The 26,710-nt window shown below is 43.0% G+C and overlaps 1 protein-coding gene across 1 annotated transcript in view; it reads right to left on the bottom strand.

The window, feature by feature from the left end:
• LOC144756214 (uncharacterized) overlaps positions 1 to 26,710 on the bottom strand; it is a 107,336-nt gene that overhangs the window by 17,327 nt on the left and 63,299 nt on the right. Inside the window, exon 3 of the mRNA XM_078645826.1 lies at positions 2,809 to 2,919. Coding sequence (XP_078501952.1) covers positions 2,809 to 2,919 — 111 coding nt within the window. The remainder of the gene's footprint in view (positions 1 to 2,808; positions 2,920 to 26,710) is intronic.

The following is a 26,710-nucleotide window of genomic DNA, read 5'->3' as shown; positions in this document are numbered from 1 at the left end:
ATAATTTTACTGTTTTATAGTGATTAAAATTGATTGAATCAGAGATAAGATGTACTGTACGAAATATGTTGGTCTGCAAAGCGAAAAGATTGTAAATGCATACATGCACTGTACCACTTTATTGTCAACTGTTACTATGTTTTCTTCTTTAATAAAAATTATTTTAAGAAAAATAATTGAGTAATCAATAATTGTCCTAAAGAAGGTGATGATAATGTGATTGTTTCACTGAAACACTGCGTCAACAGATAAACTCATATTGAACACCGTATGCTCAAAGGAACTTTTATTTCTATTGATTCTTCCTTTTTTGGCCTTTTTTTTTTAAATGATTGTGAGAATGTTATGAATTTGTCAACTGTTTTTTTATAATTGTGGTTAACAATTTATGTATTAAGTAGATAAGTGAAATATATGTACCAATTGTTTTTAATATTTGTCAAAATAAAATAATAAATAATTTCTAAAATAAGAAATAATGTTTAAGTTAATTACTGATCTAGTAAGTATTTGCTTCTTTCTTTTTCTGGCTCAAGGACTACTTTAGCCTTTTAATTAGTAGTGAGCAAAAAAGTTTTAAGTCTAATGCAAACTGATTTGCTGTGGATATGTTTTACAGTTTCTGATGGTCTATAGAGTTCCACTTCTTCCGATTTTTCTAAGGCGTAAATTAGGTGATATAGAAAAAGGAATCTTATGTTGTTATTAGTATAAATTCATCCTGTCCCTTTTCTGAGTATTGGGGGTGACTCCTTTGAGTTTTGATAACTTCATGAGTGTGTGGTCACTGCTATGATCGGTAAGTAGTGCCTTGTCTAGTAAGGGCATGCACCCTGTGTGTCCCTCCGTGAGTGTGTATTCAGTGCTGCAGTCAATAAGCAGTGCCTTGTCTAGTTAAGACATACACCTTGTGTGTGCCTCCATGAGTGTGTGGTCACTACTGTGATGGTTAAGCAGTGCCTTGTCTTGTAAGGGCATGCACCGTGCGTGTCCCTCCCTGAGTGTGTATTCAGTGCTGCAGTCAATAAGCAGTGCCTTGTCTAGTGAAGACTTACACCTTGTGTGTGCCTCCATGAGTGTGTGGTCACTACTGTGATGGTTAAGTAGTGCCTTGTCTAGTAAGGGCATACACCTTTTGTGTGCCTTCATGTGTATGTGGTCACTGCTGTGATGGGTAAGCAGTGCCTGGTCTAGTAAAAACATCCACCTCGTGTGTGCCTCCATGCTTGTGTGGTCACTGCTGTGATCGGTAAGTAGTGCTTGGTCTAGTAAGGAAATACACTTTGAGTGTGCCTCCGTGTTTATTCACTGCTGTGATGGGTAAGTAGTGCCTTGTCTAGTAAGGATACACTTTATGTGTGCCTCCATGAATGTGTTTTCAACGCTGCAGTCAATAAGCAGTGCCTTGTCTAGTAAGGACATACACCTTTTGTGTGCCTTCATGTGTGTGTGGTCACTGCTGTGATGGGTAAGCGGTGCCTGGTCTAGTAAAAACATCCACCTCGTGTGTGCCTCCATGTTTGTGTGGTCACTGCTGTGATCGGTAAGTAGTGCTTTGTCTAGTAAGGAAATACACTTTGAGTGTGCCTCCGTGTTTATTCACTGCTGTGATGGGTAAGTAGTGCCTTGTCTAGTGAGGATACACTTTATGTGTGCCTCCATGAATGTGTTTTCAACGCTGCAGTCAATAAGCAGTGCTTTTGTCTAGTGAGGACATACACCTTGTGAGTGCCTATTTGAGTGTTTGTTCAATGCTGTGATGGGTGACCAGTGCCTTGTCTAGTGAGGATACACCTTATGTCTGCCTCCATGAATGTGTGTTCAATGCTGCAGTCAATAAGCAGTGCTTTGTCTAGGGAAGACATACACCTTGTGTGTGCCTCCGTGTTTGTTCACTGCAATGATGGTTTAAGCAGTGTGTTGTCTAGTGAGGCTACACTTATGTGTGCCTCCATGAGTGTGTGGTCACTGCTGTGATGGGTGACCAGTGTCTTGTCTAGTGAAGACCTACACGTTTGTGTGCCTCCATGAGTGTGTGGTCACTGCTGTGATCGGTAAGCAGTGCCTTGTCTAGTGAGCAGAGGTGTCCCACATGGACAAGGCCATCACTCTTTTTTCCCCTCCTTCCGTTCCCTGGTCCCCCTCCCCCACTGGTCTGAAATAATAATGTACAAGGAAGACGAATGCCCTATTTTAGGGTAACACAGAGTTATTTTAACTCGCCTCTGTCTCTTGGTAAAGAAGATGTTGTTATAAAACCGTAGGTTAACTGTACCAAATTTTGATTGTGTTATTAATCATGCAAAAAGTAGTAGTAACTATAGTATGTTAAATTTGAATATTGTTTTCCTATTACCTATTTTTTGTGATTTTTAGGTGATATGTGGCTACTCCAGAAGATGGCGCTGGTCGCCGAAACACGCGTAGAGAACCATTTGCTATGCCACCTTTTTAATATTGTAATTTTCAATTGATTGTTGTATTTTTTAAATTTTGTATTATGAGGATGTTTTGTGTTTTTTATGATTAATTGGAAATTGTTTAAATTGATAACTATTATGTATGTCTTGTATGTCTTATTTTTAGACAAAGTTAATAATAAATTTTGAGTACAGACCTCCATTTTTCTTCTTTATATTTATTGATTTGATCAGATAGAATTCTTGAATCAAGTGCCATGGTTGTTATTTTGCACGCTGTTTTTCCCTGACCTAGGACTTGTTGTACCTATTATTTCAGGGGGTCCTTGTTCTTTACACATAACAAGGCCATCACTCACACATCCTGGCTAAAGCACCGCTTGCTTACTTGGGGAGCTAATGACACGGTCTCTTCTCTCGGACTCATTGTTGTCCATAGGATGGAGCAGTTGTGCTTCTTTCATTGTCAACGAGTAGACAGTACTGGCAATGAGAGGGCCTGTTAAAGAAAGAAATCACAAATAAGTAAGTCTGCAAGAGGGCAATATACAATACTGAGAAGTATCTGCTGTGTGTGTCACACAACAGACGCTCATTGGTGGAGCGGATATTGAGCACAGCACGACAGGCTTAGTCCAGAAATTCAAAGACAAACAAAGTGATAGATGTGCACACCCATCCAATAGAGACAATGTGAGAGAAGGACCCACTCCCTTCACAAAACACAATGTGGAAGACTGACTTCTCTTCAGGAGAGACAGTGAGAGGTAGGCATGTGCTTCAAGAGAGAGACCACGTGGGAGATGTCATCGCCCTTCAAGAGAGACAATGAGAGACACAACCTCCCCAACATAAGAATCAATGATACGGCTTCAACCCTGAGCCAGGAGGATGCAAGTGATGCCTCCCTCAGGATACACTGCAAGAGATGCATTGTGCCTTGCATGCTTCCTTTCTTGGTTTTGGTGAACTGATGCACGATGGGTTAGTGTGGCCTAGAGAATGGAATGATGTCACGGAATGTCAGTGTACGTAAGCACATTCTAGATGGCAAGGTTTTGGACAGTTGATGGGAGGATGGAGCCTCGAGAGAAGTTACCATAGTTTGGTTGTAACATGGAAAAAAAACAACCTGTACAGGATTGTGATTGTAATATGGAATAAAGAAACTACCAGCACCAGATCGTTAGCTTTTGCAATATTGGGGGAGTCCGATGTATCTCCCAAAGACTCATAAATCTGATTTTACCCAGAAAATAATTCTCCAGATGTTTGCATCACTCCTTGGAAGGAGGTGCACCTAGTCCTGCAACGTCTAGGTTCAAAAATGTGTTGACAGTCATAAATATTTCTTTGGCAGGTTATTTTGCCTGGCTAATTTCGTCAGCAATGTCACTCAATTTGGCCCTTCGATTTCCATAATGATACTTTTTTATTGATATCTTATACATTTTTTTATTTTCATCATCATAATGGAGCCTCAATTTCCTTTCCTGTTTTTTACATTCCTTCTTTAGATCCCGCCCGAGAACCAACTGGCCTTTGTTTTGGTGCAGGAAGATCTAACTGCACTTATTGGGACCAGGCTTTCCACCGTAGAGTCTATCTAATCCCTTCAGATAAGATAGGATGCACCACCTTCCCCATCGGTCCTATGAGTGGACCTACTCAACGTTGCTTGCCAGCTTAAAACGGCCAATTTCGACCACAGCCTTGAAGGTCTTCCAAAAGCTTCATAAACATTAAGCGATTTCATTTTTAGGATGGTGAACAGTATCAACAGATAATCCAACCATAATATTGGCCAGGGAGTGGATGTCCACATAGATGTAAGATTTAAAAAATGTAGGGTCCAGGAGATGGCTCTTGGAGTGAGTAGGCTGGAGCACCAACTTTTTCAATAGTAGTTCTAAAAGATCTTGCATAAGATGGTTAGCCGACGTGCACAGATTATCCTTCAGGTGAATATTTAAGTCCCCTAGTACTGCGAAGGCCGATGATGCAAGACTATGAGCTGCTACCGTTTCGGGCCATTCCTGTGCAAATTGAGCTGCAGGCCCTGGAAGGAGGTATAGAAGCATATATGAGAAGGTCAATGTGTGGGAAAGTTTTCATGAAAACACAAAAGACTTTTGCAGCCTATAATGGTGATGGAATATGATTTAGACTGAAAGTGCTCTTTGAAAAGAATAGCTTCGCCCACCCACTTTCTTCCCAGTTTGGTATTTTTGTGATCGCGTAGTCAGGTGGAAGAGCTAATGCAATATCTGACGCGCTGTCCTCCCATTGCCAAGTTTCTGTTAATTAGAGGGCGCCTGGACTTTGTTCTCCCAGTAGAGTAATATCTCAAACTTTTTTTAGGGAGAGACAGACTGTTTACTAGAAACATTCACCATTCCTGCGTAGACTGAATGGAAGCTGCCAAGTTTGGTAAATTCCTTCCGCCATGAGCTTCCTGGAGTATCATGGTGGGGGTACAGTCAAATGAATAAATACAATGTGAGCACTTACTTGGCTGTAACATTGGGTTCAGGGAATGACAGCACATTTTCTTGGATGCCAATATAAGGACCTTCAATTCCTTTGAAGTATAATGTGTCCAATTCCCCGACGAAGGACAAGGGTTTCTAGCCCCGGCTGAGCGCTGGTGGGCTTGCCTTAAGAGCGTGTCCGCTGCGCATCGTTCCTCATTAAATAGAGACCAAGTGCTAAGTGACAACAAGCATTTGCAATGCAATAGGTCTCACATTAGGAAAGTTTGAGCTATTGGTATTGTAAATTACACATTTTTTAATTATGTGTTGGTTTTGAAAATAGCGAAATTACTAGCATTGTTATTTACAATGCCAATAGTTATAACTTTCACAAATGTGACACCTATAGCATTTGTAATGCAATATGTGTTGTATTTACGTGACTTACATGTATTGATATTACAAATAACAATGGCTTTTCATTTTGTTTCAATAATTAATACTTAAATAAAAGTTATTGTAATTGATAATGGCAACAGCTTAAAGTTTTGTAAATAACTTTTGTGAAGATTATTTTCAGTGTATTTTATTGTGACGAAAATCCAAGAACAAAAGTGAAATATTAACATCGTTTTGTGACATTTGTCATAAAGCTTGAAACATTGAGAGAACATATTTGAACCAGTTCTTGTTGAATGGTTGCACAGATTGATGCTGTGGTGGCGCTGAGTGATGTTCTGGTGGCGACGAGTGATGCAGTGGGGTTCAGTTATGCTGAGGAAGAGCATAGTGATGTTGTGGTGCCCCCGAGTGATGCTGTGGTGGTGCTGAGTGATGCTGTATGCTATGTTTTGTTTTGCTATCCTATGTTTTGTTTTGTTATGCTATGTTATGCTATCCTATGCTTTGATTTGTTATGCTATGCTGTGTTTTGTTATGCTATGTTTTGTTTGTGGTGTATTTACTATGGGTACTGTATCGATCCCCCTATTTCTGACCCTTGTCTGGTTAATAATTAACTAGCAGCCATTTAACTGCACAGAAATCCGTTATCTGATTAGCCACACAACGGCACAGAAGCCCGTTATCTGATTAGGTCATAGCGCATGCCATCTCATTAGGCAAGCACTATTTCTCCAGCCCCCTAATAGGCATACGGTGTTCTCAAAACAAATCAAACCTACCACGACCTGGGAAATCCCCACAGCCATTGTTTTGATTTAGCCGAGAACTTCAGTAAAGAATGTGCGAACGACCAGTTCGAATGACATCCTTATTGACGTATTTATGTCCATCCTTACGTCAATCCCGGCACCTTTCAGGTATAAATAATACCGACATTGCCTTAAGCAAACACACGAGGTGGTGACAAGATTGGAGCAGCGAGACTTGCCGAGGAGCCCAGCTGACAGCGAAGCCCACAGACGCTGCCCCTCCTTTCTGACGCGCTGAGAGAGAGAGACGCTGCCTTTTCTCCTGCCGAGAAATCCAGCTCCGGCGCTTCCAAGCAGCCCTCGCAGGCAGCTGGAATATCAAGACCTGAGATAGAGATACCAGCCCTCCAGCCTTCTAAACTCCCAGGTACTGAACTGAATCATCCTTTGTAGAGAATTCTTGAAGCAGACCCGTGGCAAAGCAAACTTAACTTAAACTGCTACTTATCTACTCCCGCCACGTATTAGGCTTAGGTCAGATACATTGGGGTAGGCGTAGTTAGAAGCACCAGTTGAGTACGATTAGTCAATGTATATATGTATGTATCTATTTTATCCATTTTAAGTATCATATGGCTAAGAAACCATATCAATGCTTTTACAGTATTATTTTATAATTCTGTTATTACTGTATGCACTTTACTTAACAATAAGTATTGCAATAATAGCGATTCATTTCTCTTGTATGAGAAAAGTGACTGATCAATAAATAACATCTTTTATTGAACACGCCCGTCTCTTCCTTTTCTCTACAATCTGGTGAAACTAAGAATGCACTGAACTGACTGAGTAAAATAAGTTGTCTTTTGTTTTCACACAACTCTAGAGATACACTCTTGATTAGGGGAGAGCAAAGTTGTCATGTTCTATGGTTGTCAGAAACTAAATCCCTTCTTGTCTATCCAGAGAGGTTAAACTCCTCCTTGCCTATTCGAGAAAGTTTCTAGTGAACTCTGAGCTAGCTGGCACACACATAACTTTAAGTCTAATATCGACAGTAGAAGACCTAGTTAACCTCTGTCCTACGTCTATACTATTGAAGATATTATTCCAATGCGCAGAGCCTATTGGGATGATAGGAACTACACTACATGGCGCCCAACGGTTTGGATAGGCGATAAATCTAACGTAAGACATTAGAGTAACTCAGTCGTGCTTTTTCACACAGACCCCTTTTCCCCATAATACTCCAAAGACGTCTGAAGTGGGTGAAAGGTTAAATCCGCCAAACTTAGTAGGAGGAGACTCCTATGTATGGTTCTTGGTTTATTCAACGTTGAAGGATACACTGTTCCAAAATATTGTGCATCTAATCTTTGTTTCCATAGAAACCTGATCTGCAAACAAATAAAATAACTTTCTTGACATTAGAATGTCACAAGCTGAAGAAGAAGAAAGGGAGACAGTTAGAATAGCAGCTCAACTGCTAGCGGCTGACAATAGTCTCCTACAGCAAGACCCGGAGGCAATACTCATCCCGGTCAACATAAGGAAATCTATAACTTTAAAACTTATAGAAAATGGGCTGACACCGAGAGGTGGTACAGTCATACTCGTAAATGAGGCACACGAATATCGGCAGACAGAGGTATTCTATTCATGGATAAACTTTCCAGCAGCAAACGCTGTAACAAAGGACTTCCACTATTACAAAATAGAGGAACCTCCTAATGAGTACACTCCTTTCGAGGAAGTGGAAATACCACTCAAATACCAAGAGCACCTGCTCTGGTTTAATGGCGCCCTAAAACATAATAATCACATCACCAGGCTCGGTCCACTAGGTAGACCAGGAGCAACGTGGCCGGTCCTATCCGGATACACACCACATCCAGACATTGAAGAAATGTCTGCACCAGATCTTTTAGCACAGCTAAAACAATTAATTAAAATACATAGACAATTAGTCCAATATGTAATGCGGACTTCAACAGTCCAACCAGCTATTAAAATTCCACAGCTGATCCCTCACCAGGGGAACACAAATAAAATTACACCACAGAACATACAGTCCTGTCTAGGTAAAGTACCCGCAAAACGGGAACAAATTCCATTCTGGTTAGCACAAAAAATCACTCAAATAGAGGCGGTATTTCCAGATACCACCCCGGTTGAGAAACACAGGATTCTGACTATCTGTCTTCCAATGGGAATCGCACCACATGTGGAGGACTGTGACACTTGGGGTACAGTCTTTGCTTCCATTTACACAAAAACACATGGTGTTCCATCCATGTCAGTAATACCAGATGTGCTAAAACAAATTCAAGATGAATACGGTCCAGAACCTGCTTTAACTCTTGGTATGAAATTACTAAAAGACTTTAAGCAGGTCTCGGCAATATTATTAGCCAATATAAAGGGAGAAGCAGCAAATGTGGCGATCCGCCAGAGGTTGAAAGAGACAGATATAGCAGACCAACCTTTTGAAATTGCCAGAATCATAGAAAAATCCTATGAAGAACTAGGAAGAGATAGTTTGGGTGGAAAACCGGTGAAACCCCAACTTATTGAAAAACCTGAAAAAATATTTATTAAGAATAATCTAAACACTCAAAAAAAGAGCTGGCATGGAAATAAACAATCCACTCCTAAAGAAAAAAGATTCCAGTCCAGAGGAAGGTCTCCTCGGCGGAGAGAAAGATCTCCAGACCAAGGACACAAGTCTCCCCAAAGGGAGCCCTCTGAGAAAAAATACAACCTTAGAAATAGGGATAATCTGAAGAAACCTTATAGATATCAAGATATTGATACACGTCCGTCTCAATCTTTTCAGACTTCCTCGCAGAAATCGGAAAGAAGAGGACGATCAGAACACAGGGAAGAGCACGTCAAGTCCAAAGACAAGGAACCTGCTCATCAAAATAAAAAATTACAGTTTCCAAAAAAGAAGGTAGCCAGTATTAAAGTAATCAACCATGCCGAGAATACTGAGGACACAGCTGAAAAACGGAGAATGGGCTCAGACAATGCTAGACAGCGCAGCAGAAGTGAGCATAGCTCGCAAGATCCTTATGAATCATCTGGAGACAGTGGACACGAATGAATACATTCAGGTGGAAACTGCAGATACCAGAGTTAGCAAACCTCATAAAATATATGAAATAACATTGCGTATAGAGGGGGATAAGACTAGGAAAATAAGGGGTCTCTTTTGGGATAATCTCTCCAAGGGCTATGATATCCTTCTAGCTGAAAGAGACTGGCCACCAGAGTTTGTCAGGGAATGCCCTCATGGCGAAGAAATAATTATGCCTGCCTTCTCCAATCATATTCCAATTCATAAAAAATATACACTTGCAAGAAAATGGGCAGTAGCCCAAGCTCCTGCATTATATAAAAACCATGTGGGATGGGATGAGGACTCTCCTCCTCACAAAATCCAGTTAAAATCACAACCTACTGCTCAGAGGCAGTACCCAATTAAGCAAGAAGCTAGAAAACGGGTAAAAGAGATCTTAGATCAACTTGAATACCAGGGGGTGATTGAAACTTGCACCTCACAAATGAATAATCCTTTGTTTCCTGTCTCCAAACCAGACAATTCATATCGTCTTGTTTTGGACTACAGACACCTTAACTTATGTTGCAAAACCTTTGCAGTACAAAACTCGCATAGTGCTGCACTAATGAATAACATAGTGCGCAAAAAATACAAAACAACATTAGACATTTCTAATGGATTCTTCTGTCAAAATATAGCACCAGAGAGCAGATATTTGACCGCGTTCTCAATAAATGGCGCGCAAAAAAAATTCTGTCGTTTGCCCCAGGGGTTCAAGAATAGCCCAGGATTATTCTCAGCAACAGTAACAGAGTTACTACAAATATATGATGATGAGGCATTATCTTATGTCGATGACATCTATCTAACAGATGATGACTTGGATACTCACTTGAAGAGAGTGAACACCATAATACTTGGGTTCGCAGCAGAGGGTTACAAATTCAACTTTAAAAAGTCAAGAATTGGCCATCTAACTGTCCTGTTTTAGGATATGAACTATCAAGTGAAGGCAAAAGCCTGGCTGACAATTTCCTAGAGAAATGTGCTGTAATCCAAGCACCTAGAACACTAAAAAACTTACAATCAATTCTAGGTTTCCTAAATTTCGGAAGAACTTACATTATAAATTATGCAGAGAGAGTTAAACATCTCTATGATCTTATAAAACCAGATTTTAAAAGAATCAATTGGACTCAAAAACACACAGAAATTTTGAGATCTTTACAAACAGATATGTTAGTTAAAACAAAATTACAAACACGTGACAACACACGCAACCTTGTGATTCGAGTCATCCCAGGAAGATGCGGATTCACATACCTGACCTCTAATGAAGGAGAGAAGGTACCAATAGCATACAAATCACATTTGTACACAGAAGCTGAAAAAAGGTTCAGCATTAAGGAAAACATAGTTCATGCGTTCAAACAGCTGTAGCAAAAGAAAAATACCAAGCAGACGGTAGACAGGTTACAGTCAGAACAGCAGAATCAGCTTTTGAGGCATTAACAACACCATGTAATTTACCGACAACTGCACTGAATCCAGAATGGATACAATGGGTAAATTCTGTTGCTACAGACAAAGTAAAATACTATTTTGACCCAGAAATGAAAGAATTAAAATATCTAGAATATGAGAGAGAATACCCTCTGCAAATCGACATTCTGCCTTTATGACAGTACGCCTGTGTAATATATACAGACGGTCATGCACAACCCTCAGTTTGGGGAGAGCTGGCTTACAACGCCACATGCGAAATTATAAAAGAAGTGTGGCGCGGAGGGAAATTAAGACCTCTACTTACAAAAACACACTCAGTGGAAAATAATTCAGAACAACAAACTGAAATAATAGCGTTAAAAATGGCGCTAGATAATGCCGATCGCGAATTCCCGACACTTATAGTGTGCGATTCGTATTACTGCGTCAAATCATACAATAACGATTTACAGAAATGGATTCAAAACGGTTACAGAGATGACACAGGTGCAACAATAAAGCAAAAAGTGCTTTGGGAACAAGTAGTTCTTTTACAGAAAGAACTACCAAAAACTCACGCGATACATTCACTGAGTCATCAGCGTGATGGCGTTCACGTTGCAGGGAATTCATTGGCTGAGGCAGCCACAGCGGTAGCAACTAAATCGGCTTCCTTAGCTACAAAAAAGCGTGCAGTAAAATACATTGACGGAGAAACTGTGCTGGCAGTAAAAACGTCATCAAAAGGCGACTGCTCAGCGCTACCGATCAATTACCCACTCAATTATACATACATAATCGATGCAAACTCAGTCCCTTTTGCTCGAATCCCTGGAGTGGGGGATAGAGTAATTCCAAACACGGACAAGAGAGGCTTGTTAATAGCAGACGCACATATGGGTGAGGGTCTCAGACACCTTAAGCTAAAAGATTCTCTGGAAGAATTACAATCAGTGTACTGGTGGCCAGGCATGAGCCTGCATCATCACATTTTTGTAAAAAACTGCCCAGATTGCAATAGAGATCGCAGTGGCGAGAGAAACGGTTTAATACCATGGCGTTTCACTCCAGAATGTATCAAATCAACAAAAAATAAAACCCAGTATGAATAATGCGTCACATTAACATGTAAAGACTATTTTCACTTATAATGTAGGCCCCAACTTTCGGCTGACGTCGGAACTGTTATACAAAGATTTGCGAGTCTAGAATGGCATATACGCTAGAAGCATGTTATGTTCTGGCCAAAATCTTTCCTTTAGCTCTAAAAACAGCTTATGGGGGGTGCCTGGCCAGAATGAACATTGCATTGCGGGACTCTTCTCACTTCCTTCCTGAGGGAAACGGGATGGTGTAAAGAAAAAACCAAGGCATAAAGCAATCTATAACAGCAAAGATATTAGGTTCAGGAGTTGGGTGGGTCAAACATTTAATAAGTGTCCAACGTAGTCTAAATAACCTGCCAAGAAATTCTCTGAAAGGACTCAGTCCGTACGAACTATTGTTTGGGACTAGAATGTTAATCCAGGACTTAGATAGTCAGACTTCAGTGGTTAAAGAAAAATACTTTGATATCAAAGATCGCTTGGCTATTTTACAGGACTTAAATGAAACAAGAAAAGACCTGAGCAACATAAAGTTGAAACAGCAGCCAGCAACCACTGAAGAAAAACCACCTGTCCCAGCAAGGCCTGTCTGGATTCCAAAAGTCGGGGATCTGGTCAGAGAGAAGATCGCGGTAAAGAAGGAATTTGGGCCTTCTTACAGAAAAGCAGTTCCTGTCTTGTCTATCAACGGGACAAGATCAGTAGTACTACCGCCCCTTGCTGGTAAAAAGGAGAACCGAGTCATATCCATCGACCTGGTTAAACCACAATCATGTGGCCGATAACAAATAGTAGGCCAAGTGGACTCCCAAGAAGTAGCAGAACACCAAAGTTTGCTACATCCACAGAGGTTCAATCTGGAAGACTGATCACATTTGGAAAATCTACAGTGAAACAACAAGGACAATGCAACAGAGCAATGGAACTTGAACCTCTTAGAACCCAAATCAAAGCTTTTCATCAAGAAACAACAACCTACGATGATGTAACTACAGAGTCTTCTAATGACACAAAGCAAAAGCCAAAAGCAAAAAGTAATCCAGAAGCAATTGGAACAATTGACAGAACGGCATCCGGCTACTTCATCAACTTCGATGATTCTTCAGAAGAACAAAGCGAACCAGAAGTACAGCCATCAACAAAAACTTTTAAAGACAAAGCAAAGGAACTTTTTCATCAACTAAAGAGAACCTATCTGACTTCTCCATGGATTGAAACTTGGGTGACATTAGGTGCATTTATCCTCATACTTTGGCTCATCATGGTACTATGCTTGGGACATTTCATTGAGGGAAAATATGCTAAAATGGACACAGCAAGCCAGAAAATCAACTTGGTCCTTAAACCACACACATCTTCACACGTCAAGAAAAGAGAACTTTCTTCAGTGAACTTCACAGCCAATCCTATACCAGGCGGTGTAGCATGGGACAATACTGATTATGAAATCTATGGCCCGGTTGAAATCCTGAAGTATCCACACCAATTTAAGATCTCGTTAAGTGACTTTGTAAAACCAAGCACATTTGCTGATGATTGGGATTTTGAAAGTATTAATGATATGATGTCTGACCTAGTAATGTCTGCTAAATTTACAGAACATGATTTGCAGGGTTCGTCTAATTATGATCAAATGTTCTGCTATAACCACTATGGTAACCATTATCTCCATAAATCTGCACAACCTAGAAATGTTTTAAATTATAACCAATGGGAACATTGTGCTACTCCACCAAAGGGTAGTTCCAAAACATTTTTTGATAAATATTCATACTTTTCAGGGTTTAACACAAGTAATGCAGAAACGTTTTATTTCAAACTGTCAAATAAGACAGGTATGAAGACCATGCTTACAAACACAAAATTGATATATTCAGATTCGTTTTTTGAGCAAATGAATACATTTGGTTTTGATTTCTGGAACAGTAACATTGAAACAAAAACTGTTTGGGGTACAAAAGATTGGCAAGTACAAGGTATAGAATCATTGTTCAGAGCCTGCATGATCCCAGAACAAATTATATTTTTGAATGACACTATTCAACAAACTACCTGTCTTGGCTTAGCCAATATCAAAGACTTAAACAAACCGTCTATTCCAAAGCCAACAACGAACATTAATAGCTCTATAGATGTTGAGATAGACGTGAACTATATTTTAAACCAAAACAGAACACATCCTGATTGGAAACAATGGTTGATCTGGCCCACAGACACAAATAACTGTCAAGACAGATTCCTGAACAAAATACAGGGGTTCAAATTGACCAGGCCAGACCCTAGATATTCCCAAAGACAACATCCAGGGATAGTAACTACTTATAGTGTGGGCAAGCTCTGCCTTCAATGGCTACAAACATCCACACTGACAGAAATTAAGCAACACCTAACTTTACTTCAAGAGGGTGCTGACTTGCGAGATTTCATTATGGGACCACGCAAACAGCGTCAAAAACGTTTCATAGCGGCCTCTATATATGCGGCTTACAATGAAGTTTGGAAAGTAACTCAAATTGAGACAGCAGAAAAAATACGGGAAATTGACCGTATTAATTTGGAAAAATCACTTTCTGTTGTGGACAATGGGTTAATGACTCTGTCCTCCAGAATATATTCACTGGACAGTATTGTGTCTTCAGCAATCGATATAATATCGCAAGACTTACTGATGTTACAACACGGTCAGTCCCAATTGCGTTCTATTGTACAACTTGGCTGGACGTTACAAAATCTGTGTTCAGGCTATGTGCCTTGGCGTTTAATCAACACAACGTCACTATTTAATATCTTTAACCTTACTGATAAACAAATCAGTTTGGCACAGAAGGGTGCTGACTATACAATTCTGAGCATTGAAAAATTTGAGAGATTACCATTGACAATGTCAGAACGACCTGTCAGTGAATGGATAATACATGGGATAATTAATATTCCAATATCAACCTTCAGGTTTCAATACTGCCAAAAATATATACAGGCAGGCCAGTATGAAAGGTTGGGTAAAGGGTACATTAAGTCAACATGGAACCTGCCCTATACACACACATGTGTTAGTAATAAAGGCCAGAATGTGTTTCTTAGTGGTAATAATTGTGCAAGATCACTAAGCGGTACACTTCTGTGTCAGGGTATTAATTTGCATGGAGCCTGTGAAGGGACTACAAATAACCTTTCATGTCACCAGCTAGGCACACCTGCAACACAAATAGAACCATTCTTTAGGAGACTCTCGAACGGGAGTTACATTCTAATTGTAGATCGCAGATGTTGCAGTCTGCTGCCCGGAAAACCTTATCTCATAACCGTGACTACGAAGGTCATGTGCTGTGAACGAGTATTGCTCCCAAACGATGCCCGAGACAGGGAGGCAAGGTTATGGCCCAGTTTGAAAATTTCTTCTATTCGAATTGATACTTTAAGCAGAATGAAGACAGTGCTCCTACAGATGCCAACCATGTTAACGTCATCAAAAGAAACGTATGATCTCCAAGTTGCAAGGACAACGGCTGAGATTCATTCACTATTATCAACCAATTCCCCCATACATTTCGCAGAAATACTGAGCGAAATCAAATATTTCTGATACAAGCGGAATCGCGAGTGTATTTAAGACAGTGTTTTCGGGAGCTTTAACTCCATTCAAAGCCATCCTGGGTATTTTTCCTGATTTTGTCCATTCCATCTTTGGCGGACTTCCTCTCCTTTTGGGACTAGTGGCAGGCATCCTATTTTTGATCCTGTTACTTCGCTATGGCAAACCACGTCACAGACAAGACACCAGCGATAATGGAAGAAACAATCCGAGCTATTGGCTACCGGGACCGCATAACTAAAGTCCTTGGACTAGCACGGCTACGAGATTTGAACATGACTTGGTTTCTTTCATTCAGACCGATGTGGCAAAGTTGTGTTATGCCTGTATTAAGGTGCTTGCTATGCGGCGAAGAATGCGTGTTGGACACCTGTCTGACACTACAATCGGATGTGCCAATGGACGCAGAGACTTTGTTGGGTCCGGTAATGGCTCATGCATTGTGCTGTCCCCAGCGGCTACCAATCCTGATGACGGCATTCGTGGAGACTTCACCACTACGATTGAAGAGTTGTGAAGTACAAGATGAAAGCAGCATCGATCAGGTACGACCTTCTGTCAGCTATGCTGATCGAAACATCAATGAAGGCAATCATGCTCATGAATGCATGTTACAAAATTTTTCCGAGTTAGTGGAACTTTCACAAGAAGCAGTTGACAGTTTTTTTGAAAGTCTCAACAATATGATGTTTTCACCAGAGCAGAAAGAATGACTTTGAGCAAACTAGCACACGGCGTTCCCTACACCCTGAATTTGACCTTCAACTTTGAAAATAAAGCAATAAGAAATTTTCTCACCAGTTTTTACGGAGAGCGAGACATTTTTCCCCATCCATTTTAAAAAATATTTACGATTTTTGGGACACTTATCTTCTGCTTAAAGTAAAACTATTCCTAGAGAACAAAATTTCTATTTTTAGCTACTCTAGAGACATTAGCTACCCTCTAGCATGTTCACAAGTATTTATGATTTTTGTGATGAGATGGTCTCGATTTTTTTTCTTCTGTATTAAGAGCCATTTCATGTGTAATTTCCGCATTTTATTCATGCTGATTTCAGACTATGCGTATTAGATTTAGCATTATTATACTGATTGAAGTGCATATAGTAACTATACTCATCTTTTCGTGTATTTCGCATTTCCAAATTTCAATATGCAAATGATTGTATTTTGGGGTGGTTCGGTATACACATGCACTACTAGTTTTGTTTACTATGCCTAGACTTGTAAATATGGACATAGATTACGTGGAGTGGGTGTGGTGTATTTACTATGGGTACTGTATCGATCCCCCTATTTCTGACCCTTGTCTGGTTAATAATTAACTAGCAGCCATTTAACTGCACAGAAATCCGTTATCTGATTAGCCACACAACGGCACAGAAGCCCGTTATCTGATTAGGTCATAGCGCATGCCATCTCATTAGGCAAGCACTATTTCTCCAGCCCCCTAATAGGCATACGGTGTTCTCAAAACAAATCAAACCTACCACGACCTGGGAAATCCCCACAGCTATTGTTTTGATTTAGCCGAGAACTTCAGTAAAGAATGTGCGAACGACCAGTTCGTATGACATCCTTATTGATGTATTTATGTCCATCCTTACGTCAATCCCGGCACCTTTCAGGTTTAAATAATACCGACATTGCCTTAAGCAAACACACGAGGTGGTGACAAGATTGGAGCAGCGAGACTTGCCGAGGAGCCCAGCTGACAGCGAAGCCCACAGACGCTCCCCCTCCTTTCTGACGCGCTGAGAGAGAGAGACGCTGCCTTTTCTCCTGCCGAGAAATCCAGCTCCGGCGCTTCCAAGCAGCCCTCGCAGGCAGCTGGAATATCAAGACCTGAGATAGAGATACCAGCCCTCCAGCCTTCTAAACTCCCAGGTACTTAACTGAATCATCCTTTGTAGAGAATTCTTGAAGCAGACCCTTGGCAAAGCAAACTTAACTTAAACTGCTACTTATCTACTCCCGCCACGTATTAGGCTTAGGTCAGGTACATTGGGGTAGGCGTAGTTAGAAGCACCAGTTGAGTACCATTAGTCAATGTATATATGTATGTATCTATTCTATCCATTTTAAGTATCATATGGCTAAGAAACCATATCAATGCTTTTACAGTATTATTTTATAATTCTGTTATTACTGTATGCACTTTACTTAACAATAAGTATTGCAATAATAGCGATTCATTTCTCTTGTATGAGAAAAGAGACTGATCAATAAATAACATCTTTTTATTGAACTCGCCCGTCTCTTCCTTTTCTCTACAATCTGGTGAAACTAAGAATGCACTGAACTGACTGAGTAAAATAAGTTGTCTTTTGTTTTCACACGACTCTAGAGATACACTCTTGATTAGGGGAGAGCAAAGTTGTCATGTTCTATGGTTGTCAGAAACTAAATCCCTTCTTGTCTATCCAGAGAGGTTAAACTCCTCCTTGTCTATTCGAGAAAGTTTCTAGTGAACTCTGAGCTAGCTGGCACACACATAACTTTAAGTCTAATATCGACAGTAGAAGACCTAGTTAACCTCTGTCCTATGTCTATACTATTGAAGATATTATTCCAATGCGCAGAGCCTATTGGGATGATAGGAACTACACTACAGTTATGCTATGTTTTGTTATGCTATGTTTTGCTATGCTATGTTTTGCTAGGCTATGTTTTGCTATGCTATGCTATGCTTTGCTATGCTATGCTTTGCTATGCTATGCTTTGTTATGCTATGTTTTGTTATGCTATGTTTTGTTGTGTTTGATATGCTACGCTATGTTTTGCTATGCTATAATATGTTGCGTTTTGTTAAGCTATGCTACGTTTTGTTGTTTTGCTATGTTTTGTTATGCTATGTGTTGTTGTGTTTTGTTATGCTATGTTTTGTTATGCAATGTTTTGTTTTGCTATCCTATGTTTTGTTTTGTTTTGCTATGCTATGTTTTGCTATTGTATGCTTTGATTTATTATGCTATGTTATGCTATGCTGTTTTGCTATGTTTTGCTATGCTATGTTATGCTATGCTATGTTATGCTATGTTTTGCTATGCTATGTTTTGCTATGCTATGTTTTGCTATGCTACGCTTTGCTATGTTTTGTTATGCTATGCTATGTTTCGTTATGCTATGCTATGTTTTGTTGTGTTTTATTATGCTATGCTTTGCTATGCTATGTTTTGTTATGCTATGCTGTGTTGTGTTTGATATGCTATGTTTTGGTACGCTATGATATGTTGTGTTTTGTTAAGCTATGCTATGCTTTGTTGTGTTTTGCTATGTTTTGTTATGCTATGTGTTGTGTTGTGTTTTGTTATGCTATGCTATGTTTTGTTATGCTATGTTTTGTTGTGTTTTGTTATGCTATGCTTTGTTATGCTATGCTATGTTTTGTTATGCTATGTTTTGTTGTGCTATGCAACGTTTTGTTATGCTATGCTATGTTTTGTTGTGTTTTGTTATGCTATGTTTTTTTTTTGCTATGCTATGTTTTGCTACCCTGGGGTGTGGTTGTGTGTTTGTGGGGTTGCGTGTGTGTGGTTGTGTGTGTGTGGTTGTGTGTGTGTGGTTGTTGTTGTGTGTGTGTGGGGGGTTGTGTGTGTGGGGTTGTGTGTGTGTGGGGTTGTGTGTGTGTGTGTGTGTGTGTGTGGGGTTGTGTGTGTGTGGGTATGTGTCTGTGGTTGTGTGTGTGTGTGGCAAAACCATGCACAAATTGCTTAAACAAAGGTAAGCCACTCACCTCTGTCTCCTACCTGTAATCCATTCCACGGCCAAACATTTCTTTATTTAAAACCACCTTTTAGCTAAGAAAAATACTTTAATATTGAGAGCCACTGGACATTGCACTATTAATTATCGACCAGGTATTGCTTTATATACATTAAAAGGAGTTGAAATGTGTGAGGAGCCTCGGCACATTATAGGCTGCACCCCACAGCTGCCGGAAGGAAGGAAGTAGGGCTTTGGAAATAAACAGATGTGACGAGATTCACTTTGGCAGCAGTCTGAGGACAATTAAAGGAGACTCTGTGGCTTTCACAGAGCGGAAGACTGTCCGGTCTGCAGCATGAGGTTTTACGACAACTTGCCTTTGATCCTGCAGTTTTATAACAGAGGGAGCTGCCGTGGGGACACAACAGGCGGTGACTTTAGAAGGTAAGCTGCTCCCTCCTGTTGGGAGCCAGGAGCCAAGCGCATGGGCACTGAATGGCAGCAGAGTGTGGATGCGATATCTGGAGGCCTGCACGAAGCCTCCACAAACATTGCTGTCCATGTTAAATACACTTATGACAGACCGTGATGCAGTTGCTATTGTCCACTTGGGAGGTAGAGGTGACCCCTTTGTCTATGCTGTGCCCCCTCTCTGTCCCAGTAACACTTGTGCAGTGAGCCAACGGGAAGAAGAGGGGCAGCCCGCATGTAAAGGTAGCCCTGATAATGTAATAGAATGATGTGTCTGGCTCCCTGTGGCTCTGAAAGCCATTGCAAAGACAGCTTCTATTCAGAGAAGGGGCGATGGACCTGGGGAGTTGACAAATTTGTAGGGGAGTGGGAAGTTGAGTGTACTCAACTGCAAAACAAGTCATTTTTCAGAACACTGTTACAATGTTTTAAGTATTATAAAAAGGAGGAGTGTGGTTTCAACAAAAGAGGTATGTTTTCTGAACCTCACTAAGATTAAAAACAATTATTAAGCAAAGAACTGTGAAAGCTGAACACAGTTCTGTTATCTTTCACAGGCATTAAATAAAACCAAGCGCACACGCAAACAACTGTAAAAGACGAACACAATTCGGGCGTGCTTGTCTGATGTTGGCTGCGCTGGGCAGAAAGCAGGTCATTAGCACATGCCTTGGTGACATAAAGGAGGTAAATAAAGCCATATGACTGACGCTCTTTATTTCTGTCAGCCTACTTTGTTGTGCCACTGTGCATATTTTGTGATCACAAATCCTGCCCGTGCCTGTCAGCGGGCAGCTGGGACATATGGATGCACGTAAAGCATTCATGAAATATTTCCCAAACCTACCTTCAGGTCGAGTTTGCGTTATATAAAATTAGTAAGAGCAATTTCCATATGCATTAATTAGGTGTAACGGGTAATTTCCTGCCAAAACATGTATTTGTGGTATTCATTAAAAAATGTAGTCTGCATTTGTTGGGAACGTTATGGCACCGGTACAAACAAAGCCACGGAATTACTGTGTGATCGCTGGCAGTTGTGCTAAGTTAGGCCACACACAAAGTGAAGGAAAACAAATGATCACAAATCCTGCTCTTGCCAGTCAGCGGGCGGCTAGGACATGTGGCTGCAGGCGAGGGAAAGCCACCGACAGTTGATCCTGTGAATTGTTTCGGCCTTTCATCCACGTAAATGTAGGTGGCGCCAGTTAGATTGAAGGAATGGCTCTGCAGGATATCGCGACCTGTGTTTAGGCTAAGGTGTGCTGTTTGAGGGGGTGGGGAGGGGTGTTAGCAATAAGAGTAATGCTAAATCGCTAAAGGAGGAGGCAGCGGAACACATTTTTTGTTTTATTTCACCGTCCTTAAAGTAAACCAAGAGCGCACGCAAAGAACTGTGAAAGATGAAGACAATTCGGGCGCCCTTAAAGAAAACAAACACGCACACAAAAAAGAGGTAACCAGTCACGGCGGTGGAAAAGGGGTGCGGGGAGGTAGTGCTGAAGTCATCGGGGAAAGGCTCGCGATAGAAGGGAGAGACCGTGCTGGGAGACGGGCGAGGCATGGAAAGTGTGGTGTTGCGATCTAGTCATCGCACGTCACGTCATGACGTGACGTGCTGGTGGCCATATTGTGGCTGCGCGCGCATCGCACATTAGAGGTGCGAAAGCCGACAGAAGCGGCAGATCGGCTCGGCGCTCTTTAGGTAGGGTAAAAGTGAATAAACACAGTTAGACAGCAACAACGTGTGGAGTCTTTATTGGGAGTAACCCCATACATTACAATGGCGACGAGGATGGAATACTGAACCCCTGCACACCATAGGGGACGAAATTGGCAACAAGAACAAACCGAGGTAAACATCTCTATTACCGGTGAACAGAAGATCCCCAGCAGGAAGCAGGACAACGGTGCCAGGCGGCCAAGGAAGCACAGGGTCAAGGAGAGGCCAACAAGCTACCACACGAGGTACCTACCCTAAAGAGCGTGGCAGAGCCCAACCCACCCCAGAGGGACAAGACAAGTACGCAAGGGGTGGAGTGAATAGACCCAAGAGAGATAAAGCAAAGCGCGTCAGATCACACAGCGAACCGCAGAACAAGGAGAACCGCGCTGGCTGCCTTAAGAAAGGGCGAGGGGGCAGACACAGAAGGTCCCCAGTCACAAACTGATAAACAAGAGCAAGACAACACACCGGGCAGTCCCAGAAGTCAAGGGAGTACACTACCCACGATCAAAAGCGAGAAGATGAGTGCGCAAGCGGGATACGCGATGGCGCCAGTGCAATTCCTGCCCAGACCAGGAGAACCACTAATGAAGTGGGAGGACTGGAGAGAGTACATTGACAACTTCAAAGGGGTTTTAGAAGACGAAAACGAGGAACAGTTCAACCCTAAGAGAAAAAAACGTATTCTACTACTCAACCTAGGGCCGGAAGGACTCAGAATTTACAAAAGCCTGGTGCCTACACAAAGAGGAAGCACGGACGACGACGTGTATGCCCACGCCATTGATGACCTGAACGAACACCACAGGCCGGAGGTGTGTGTATCAGTAGACCGGTTCAATTTCCAACAAAGGAAACAACGCCCAGGTGAAACAGTAGAGGAATACGTGGCGGCCCTGAAGAAACTAGCATCCACATGCAAATATGACACATGGGAAGAAGAATTCATCAAGGATCAGGTGGTAATGCACACCACGAGCACTGCGGTGCAGGACAAGCTGTGGGCCAGCAGGGACACCACGCTGAAGGAAGTGATGGTGATAGTCAAGAGGGCAGAGTTGGCGCGCAGGTGTGCGGAAGCGACGAAAAACGGAGATGGCGGCCAGCACCATGGTAAACAAAGTTGACGAAGAAGAGCCCTGCAGAGACAACAAGTACAAAGGGTCATTGACGAAGGGACCCTACAAATGGCAAGGCAACCCGGGTCCTACAGGGAAACAGGCGGGGAGCAACAAGAAGTCATGCTACAGATGCGGGAGCTGGTCCCATGAGGCACACGAAAGGAAGTGCCCTGCGTTCCGCGCCAAATGTATGTACTGCGGCATCGTGGGCCACTATGAGAAGGTAGGTCAGAGGAAGTCTGCTAAAGGCATGGTAAAATACGTTGGCCAAGAAAGCGAAGAACAAGATGAAGGCACAGAGGAGGACGTTGTCACGGTACTTTGCATTTACGACCAAGTGTTGAGCGCGGATGGCCAAGTGTTGAGCGTGAATGGTAGAAGAACGACGAAACCTGTTCTGGAAATGTCGATAGGGGGTGTACCGATAAACATGGTAGCTGACACGGGCTCGCCATACACCATTGTCCAGAGAGCGGTGTGGAATGAGAGCTTCGCACCACATCTAGGCCCAGAACTGGAGAAACTGGACATCCGCCCAGTCACATATAATGGGGACCGCATACCCATGGCAGGATTCAGACCATTAAAATTTGAGTTCAAAGGCCGTTCCGCCTTCTGCAAGCTCTACATATCGGAGAGAGGACCCTCGGTGCTAGGATGGCTGGACCAAGGCGACCTGGGCATCAAGTTGGATCCAGGGGGAAAAGAACAGATACTACTCACCGAACTGTAAACCTGGCCAGATCTTTACAAATGGAAGAGTGAGTACCCCAAAGTATTCGGAGGCACGGTAGGAAGGATGGAGAAATTCTCACACACGATAATCCTGAAGAAGGAAGCTGTACCAGTCGCCAACAAAGTGAGAAATGTGCCCTTGGCAGTGTGATAAGCAGTACAGGAAGAGCTACAGGGCTTAGAAAAAAAAGGGATCATTGAACCTATCACGTGTGCGGAGTGGCTGGCGCCATTGGTGGTAGTTATGAAACCAAGTGCGAAGGTCAGGCTGTGTGTCGACCTGCGCGAATTGAACAAGAACATTGTGGTGGAGAAGTTCCCCTTGCCTAGAATCGAGGAAATGCTGGCCAGGACCAGGGGAATCAAGTGGTACTCCACTATAGACTTGACCTCAGCCTACCATCAGATTGCACTACACCAGAGAGCCGCAAATTAACATCGTTCATCACCCCATTCGGGTGCTATCAGTTCCGCCGTATGCCGTTCGGGCTAGCCTCGGCGGCTGCGGTGTTCCAGAAACTGATGCACCAACTGTTTAAAGACATCGAGGGTGTCCAGGATTTTCAGGACGACATCCTGGTAATGGGGCGAGACAAACCTGACCATGATGTGAAACTCAGCAAGGTACTGAGGATCCTAGAGGGTAAGGGCCTCACAGCAGAATGGACCAAGTGCCAGATAGGAAAGGAGTCGGTGACCTACTTAGGGCACGAAATAGGGGTGCGTGGAGTGACCCCGAAAGCAGAGAATGTGAAGGCAATTTGTGAAGCGCCACTGCCCACCAACAAAGAGGAGGTCAGATCATTCTTGGGCATGGCGGAATATTACAGCAAGTTTGTGCAGCACTTCGCCACCAAGACACATCACATGAGGCAGCTGACGAGAGACAGTACTGAGTTTCGCTGGACGGAGGAAGCGCAAAGTGAATTTGAAGTCATCAAAAGGGAGGTGGTAGGAGCAGTACCACTCCAAGGATACGACCCCCAGGGAAAGACAGTACTTACCACCGATGCCAGTGACAAGGGGCTGGGTGCTGTCTTGATGCAAGACCGAGGTCAAGGCAGGATGGAGACACTTAGCTTTGCATCCCGCACACTGAGCGAAACGGAAAAGAAATACAGTGTGATAGAAAAAGAAATGCTGGCAGTCGTGTGGGCAATGACCAGATTCAGGCAATTCCTGTGGGGCACACGGTTCCAGTTGAAAACGGATCATAAGCCCTTACTGAAAGTACTAACATCCAGTGGCCACGCTAGTGCAACGCCCAGGATCTCAAAAATGACCCTAAAACTGCTAGAATTCAGATATGATGTAGAATTCATCCCAGGCAGCAGGAACAGAGTAGCGGACTACCTGAGTAGGGCAGCGGCCATGGAGCGGAACGAGGAAGACCAAGCAGGAATGGAAGAATTGGTAGCACTCACGGAAGACCAGGAAAGAGTAATAGGAAATCATGAGTGGAAAAAAGCGTATGATGAAGACCAGACCATGAAGGAAGTGAAATCATACATCACAAAGGGATGGCCAGACAAGAGGCAGACCAGTGAGGACCTCAAACCATACTACGAGATCAGGGAGGAGTTGTCGATGGACGACCAAGGAGTGTTCGTGTACAGGGGGGAGAAGGTCATCCCCCCGGCAGACATCATCCCCAAGTTATTAAACATGCTCCACGAAGAACATTTGGGGATAGGAAAAATGAAGCTGAGGACCAAGCAAAACTACTGGTGGCCAGGAATGGATGTAAGGGCCAAGAGACATGTCAGGGACTGCTCACAGTGCCAAGGGGCATATAAAACACTCAAACCACTACGCCCGGCTATAGGAAAATTCGACCCTCCGCAGAATCCGTGAGAGGAGTTGTCAGTGGATATCCTGGGCCCGATCCTGGATGTACACGGAGTCCAAAAATATGTGTGCGTTCTCATGGATAGGTATTCGAAATGGCCAGAGTTGAAAGTAGATGAAGCGATGGATACAGAGACCATCATAAAGTTCCATTCCGACACCTTTGTGAGGGAAGGTATCCCAAAGTCCATCCTGAGCGACAATGGCCCCCAATTCAGATCAGAAAAATGGAGCAACTTCATGCAGAGGAATGGTATCCTAGCCAAACACACGTCCATCTACCATCCCGCCGGGAAATGGACTAGTAGAGCGATTTAACAGAGTGGTGATGGGATCGGTCCAGGCAGCTATCTCCAACAACAAAGACTGGGAAAGGGAGATATGGCACATGGTGTGGGCGTACAGAATCACCCCCACAGGGACAGGATATAGCCCCTTCCAAATTTTGAGGGGTCGTGAACCATTCACTCGGGACAACCGCGTATGGAAGGAAAAAACTATAACAAGCGAGTGGTCCCCAGCAGTGGTGCAAGCAAATTTGGAAAAGGCACAAGCCATCTACTCGAGACACTACAACAACCGAAAAAACATGAAAGAGACAGCTCTGGAAAAAGGCGAATGGGTGCGAGTAAAGTTGCCCACGCTACAAAGAAAGGGAGACAGCAAGTACAGTAAGCCTATACAGGTCAAGGAAGTGTTAGGCAGAGCGGCTCTGCTAAGCGATGGAAACGTGTGGTCCCAGGATCGCATGGCAAGATGCAACAGAGTTCTACGATGGGACCAAGGTGGAGCAGACCTAGAAGACATGGAGGAAAGAAACATGGAGCAGGAGCAAGCAGAAGTGGAACTGGACGAGAGAAGAGGAGAACAGCAGGAAGAGAGAGCTGACGACAGCATCCAGGGGGGCTGAGAGGGAAAAAGACATGAGGAGACGAGATGGAAGCGCGGCCGCACGTGGCAATGGAGGAGCGGGCATAGAGACTCAGGAAAAGGAGACTCTGTCCACTCCGGTGAGGCTGACCCGAAGGGGAAGAGCGGTGGTGAAACCGGCAAGGTTTCGAGACTTTGACATGGACGGTGGACTGTGAGTTAACAGTTTCATTGTTTGGAAAAAGGGGAGATATGTGGTGTTGCGCTCTAGTCGTCAATAGGCCATATTGTGGCTGCGCGCGCATCGCGCATTAGAGGCGCGAAAGCCGACAGAAGCGGCAGATCGGCTCGGCGCTCTTTAGGTAGGGTAAAAGTGAATAAACACAGTTAGACAGCAACAACGTGTGGAGTCTTTATTGGGAGTAACCCCATACATTACAGAAAGCAAACCACTGAGGAGGGCAGGTGAAGTGTGGCCGGGGAAGAAGGCTAGCCAGTGCTGTGGGTGGCTGGAGGGACGGACAGTCGAGGTGAAGGAGAGGGAAAGGGGCGGGCACAAAAAGGGAAGGGTTGCAGTGCTGAAAGAGTGGCTTGATCCCGGGGAAGAGGCCGTAAGAGTGAGAAGGAGTGCCAGTGTTATTGTGTATCGGGGGCGTTGTAGAGGGAGTGAAGGACCATGTATTTGTGCTGTTTGTTATAGCGCCAATCTTCACCCAAATGTGATAGAGCGCTTTACATATGATGATTGAGTACCAGGAGGCCCCAGAGAGTCTGTGGTGCAGGACGATAAAAGTGGGACAGTATAGAGTCAGTGAAAAGGGGAGAAAAAGTGATGCCCGCCAATCCCTGAGGAAGAGAAAGGAGGAGTAGCAAGTGCAGGAGGAGGATAAGGGTGGATGAGGAGCACGTGCTGCCGGAAGGAATGGGGAGTAAG

This window comes from Lissotriton helveticus, chromosome 5_1, assembly GCF_964261635.1.
Source record: "Lissotriton helveticus chromosome 5_1, aLisHel1.1, whole genome shotgun sequence".
In the NCBI taxonomy this organism is placed as follows: domain Eukaryota; kingdom Metazoa; phylum Chordata; class Amphibia; order Caudata; family Salamandridae; genus Lissotriton; species Lissotriton helveticus.
Note: the sequence above shows the minus strand (reverse complement) of the source record. Positions and strands in the feature narration are given on the sequence as shown.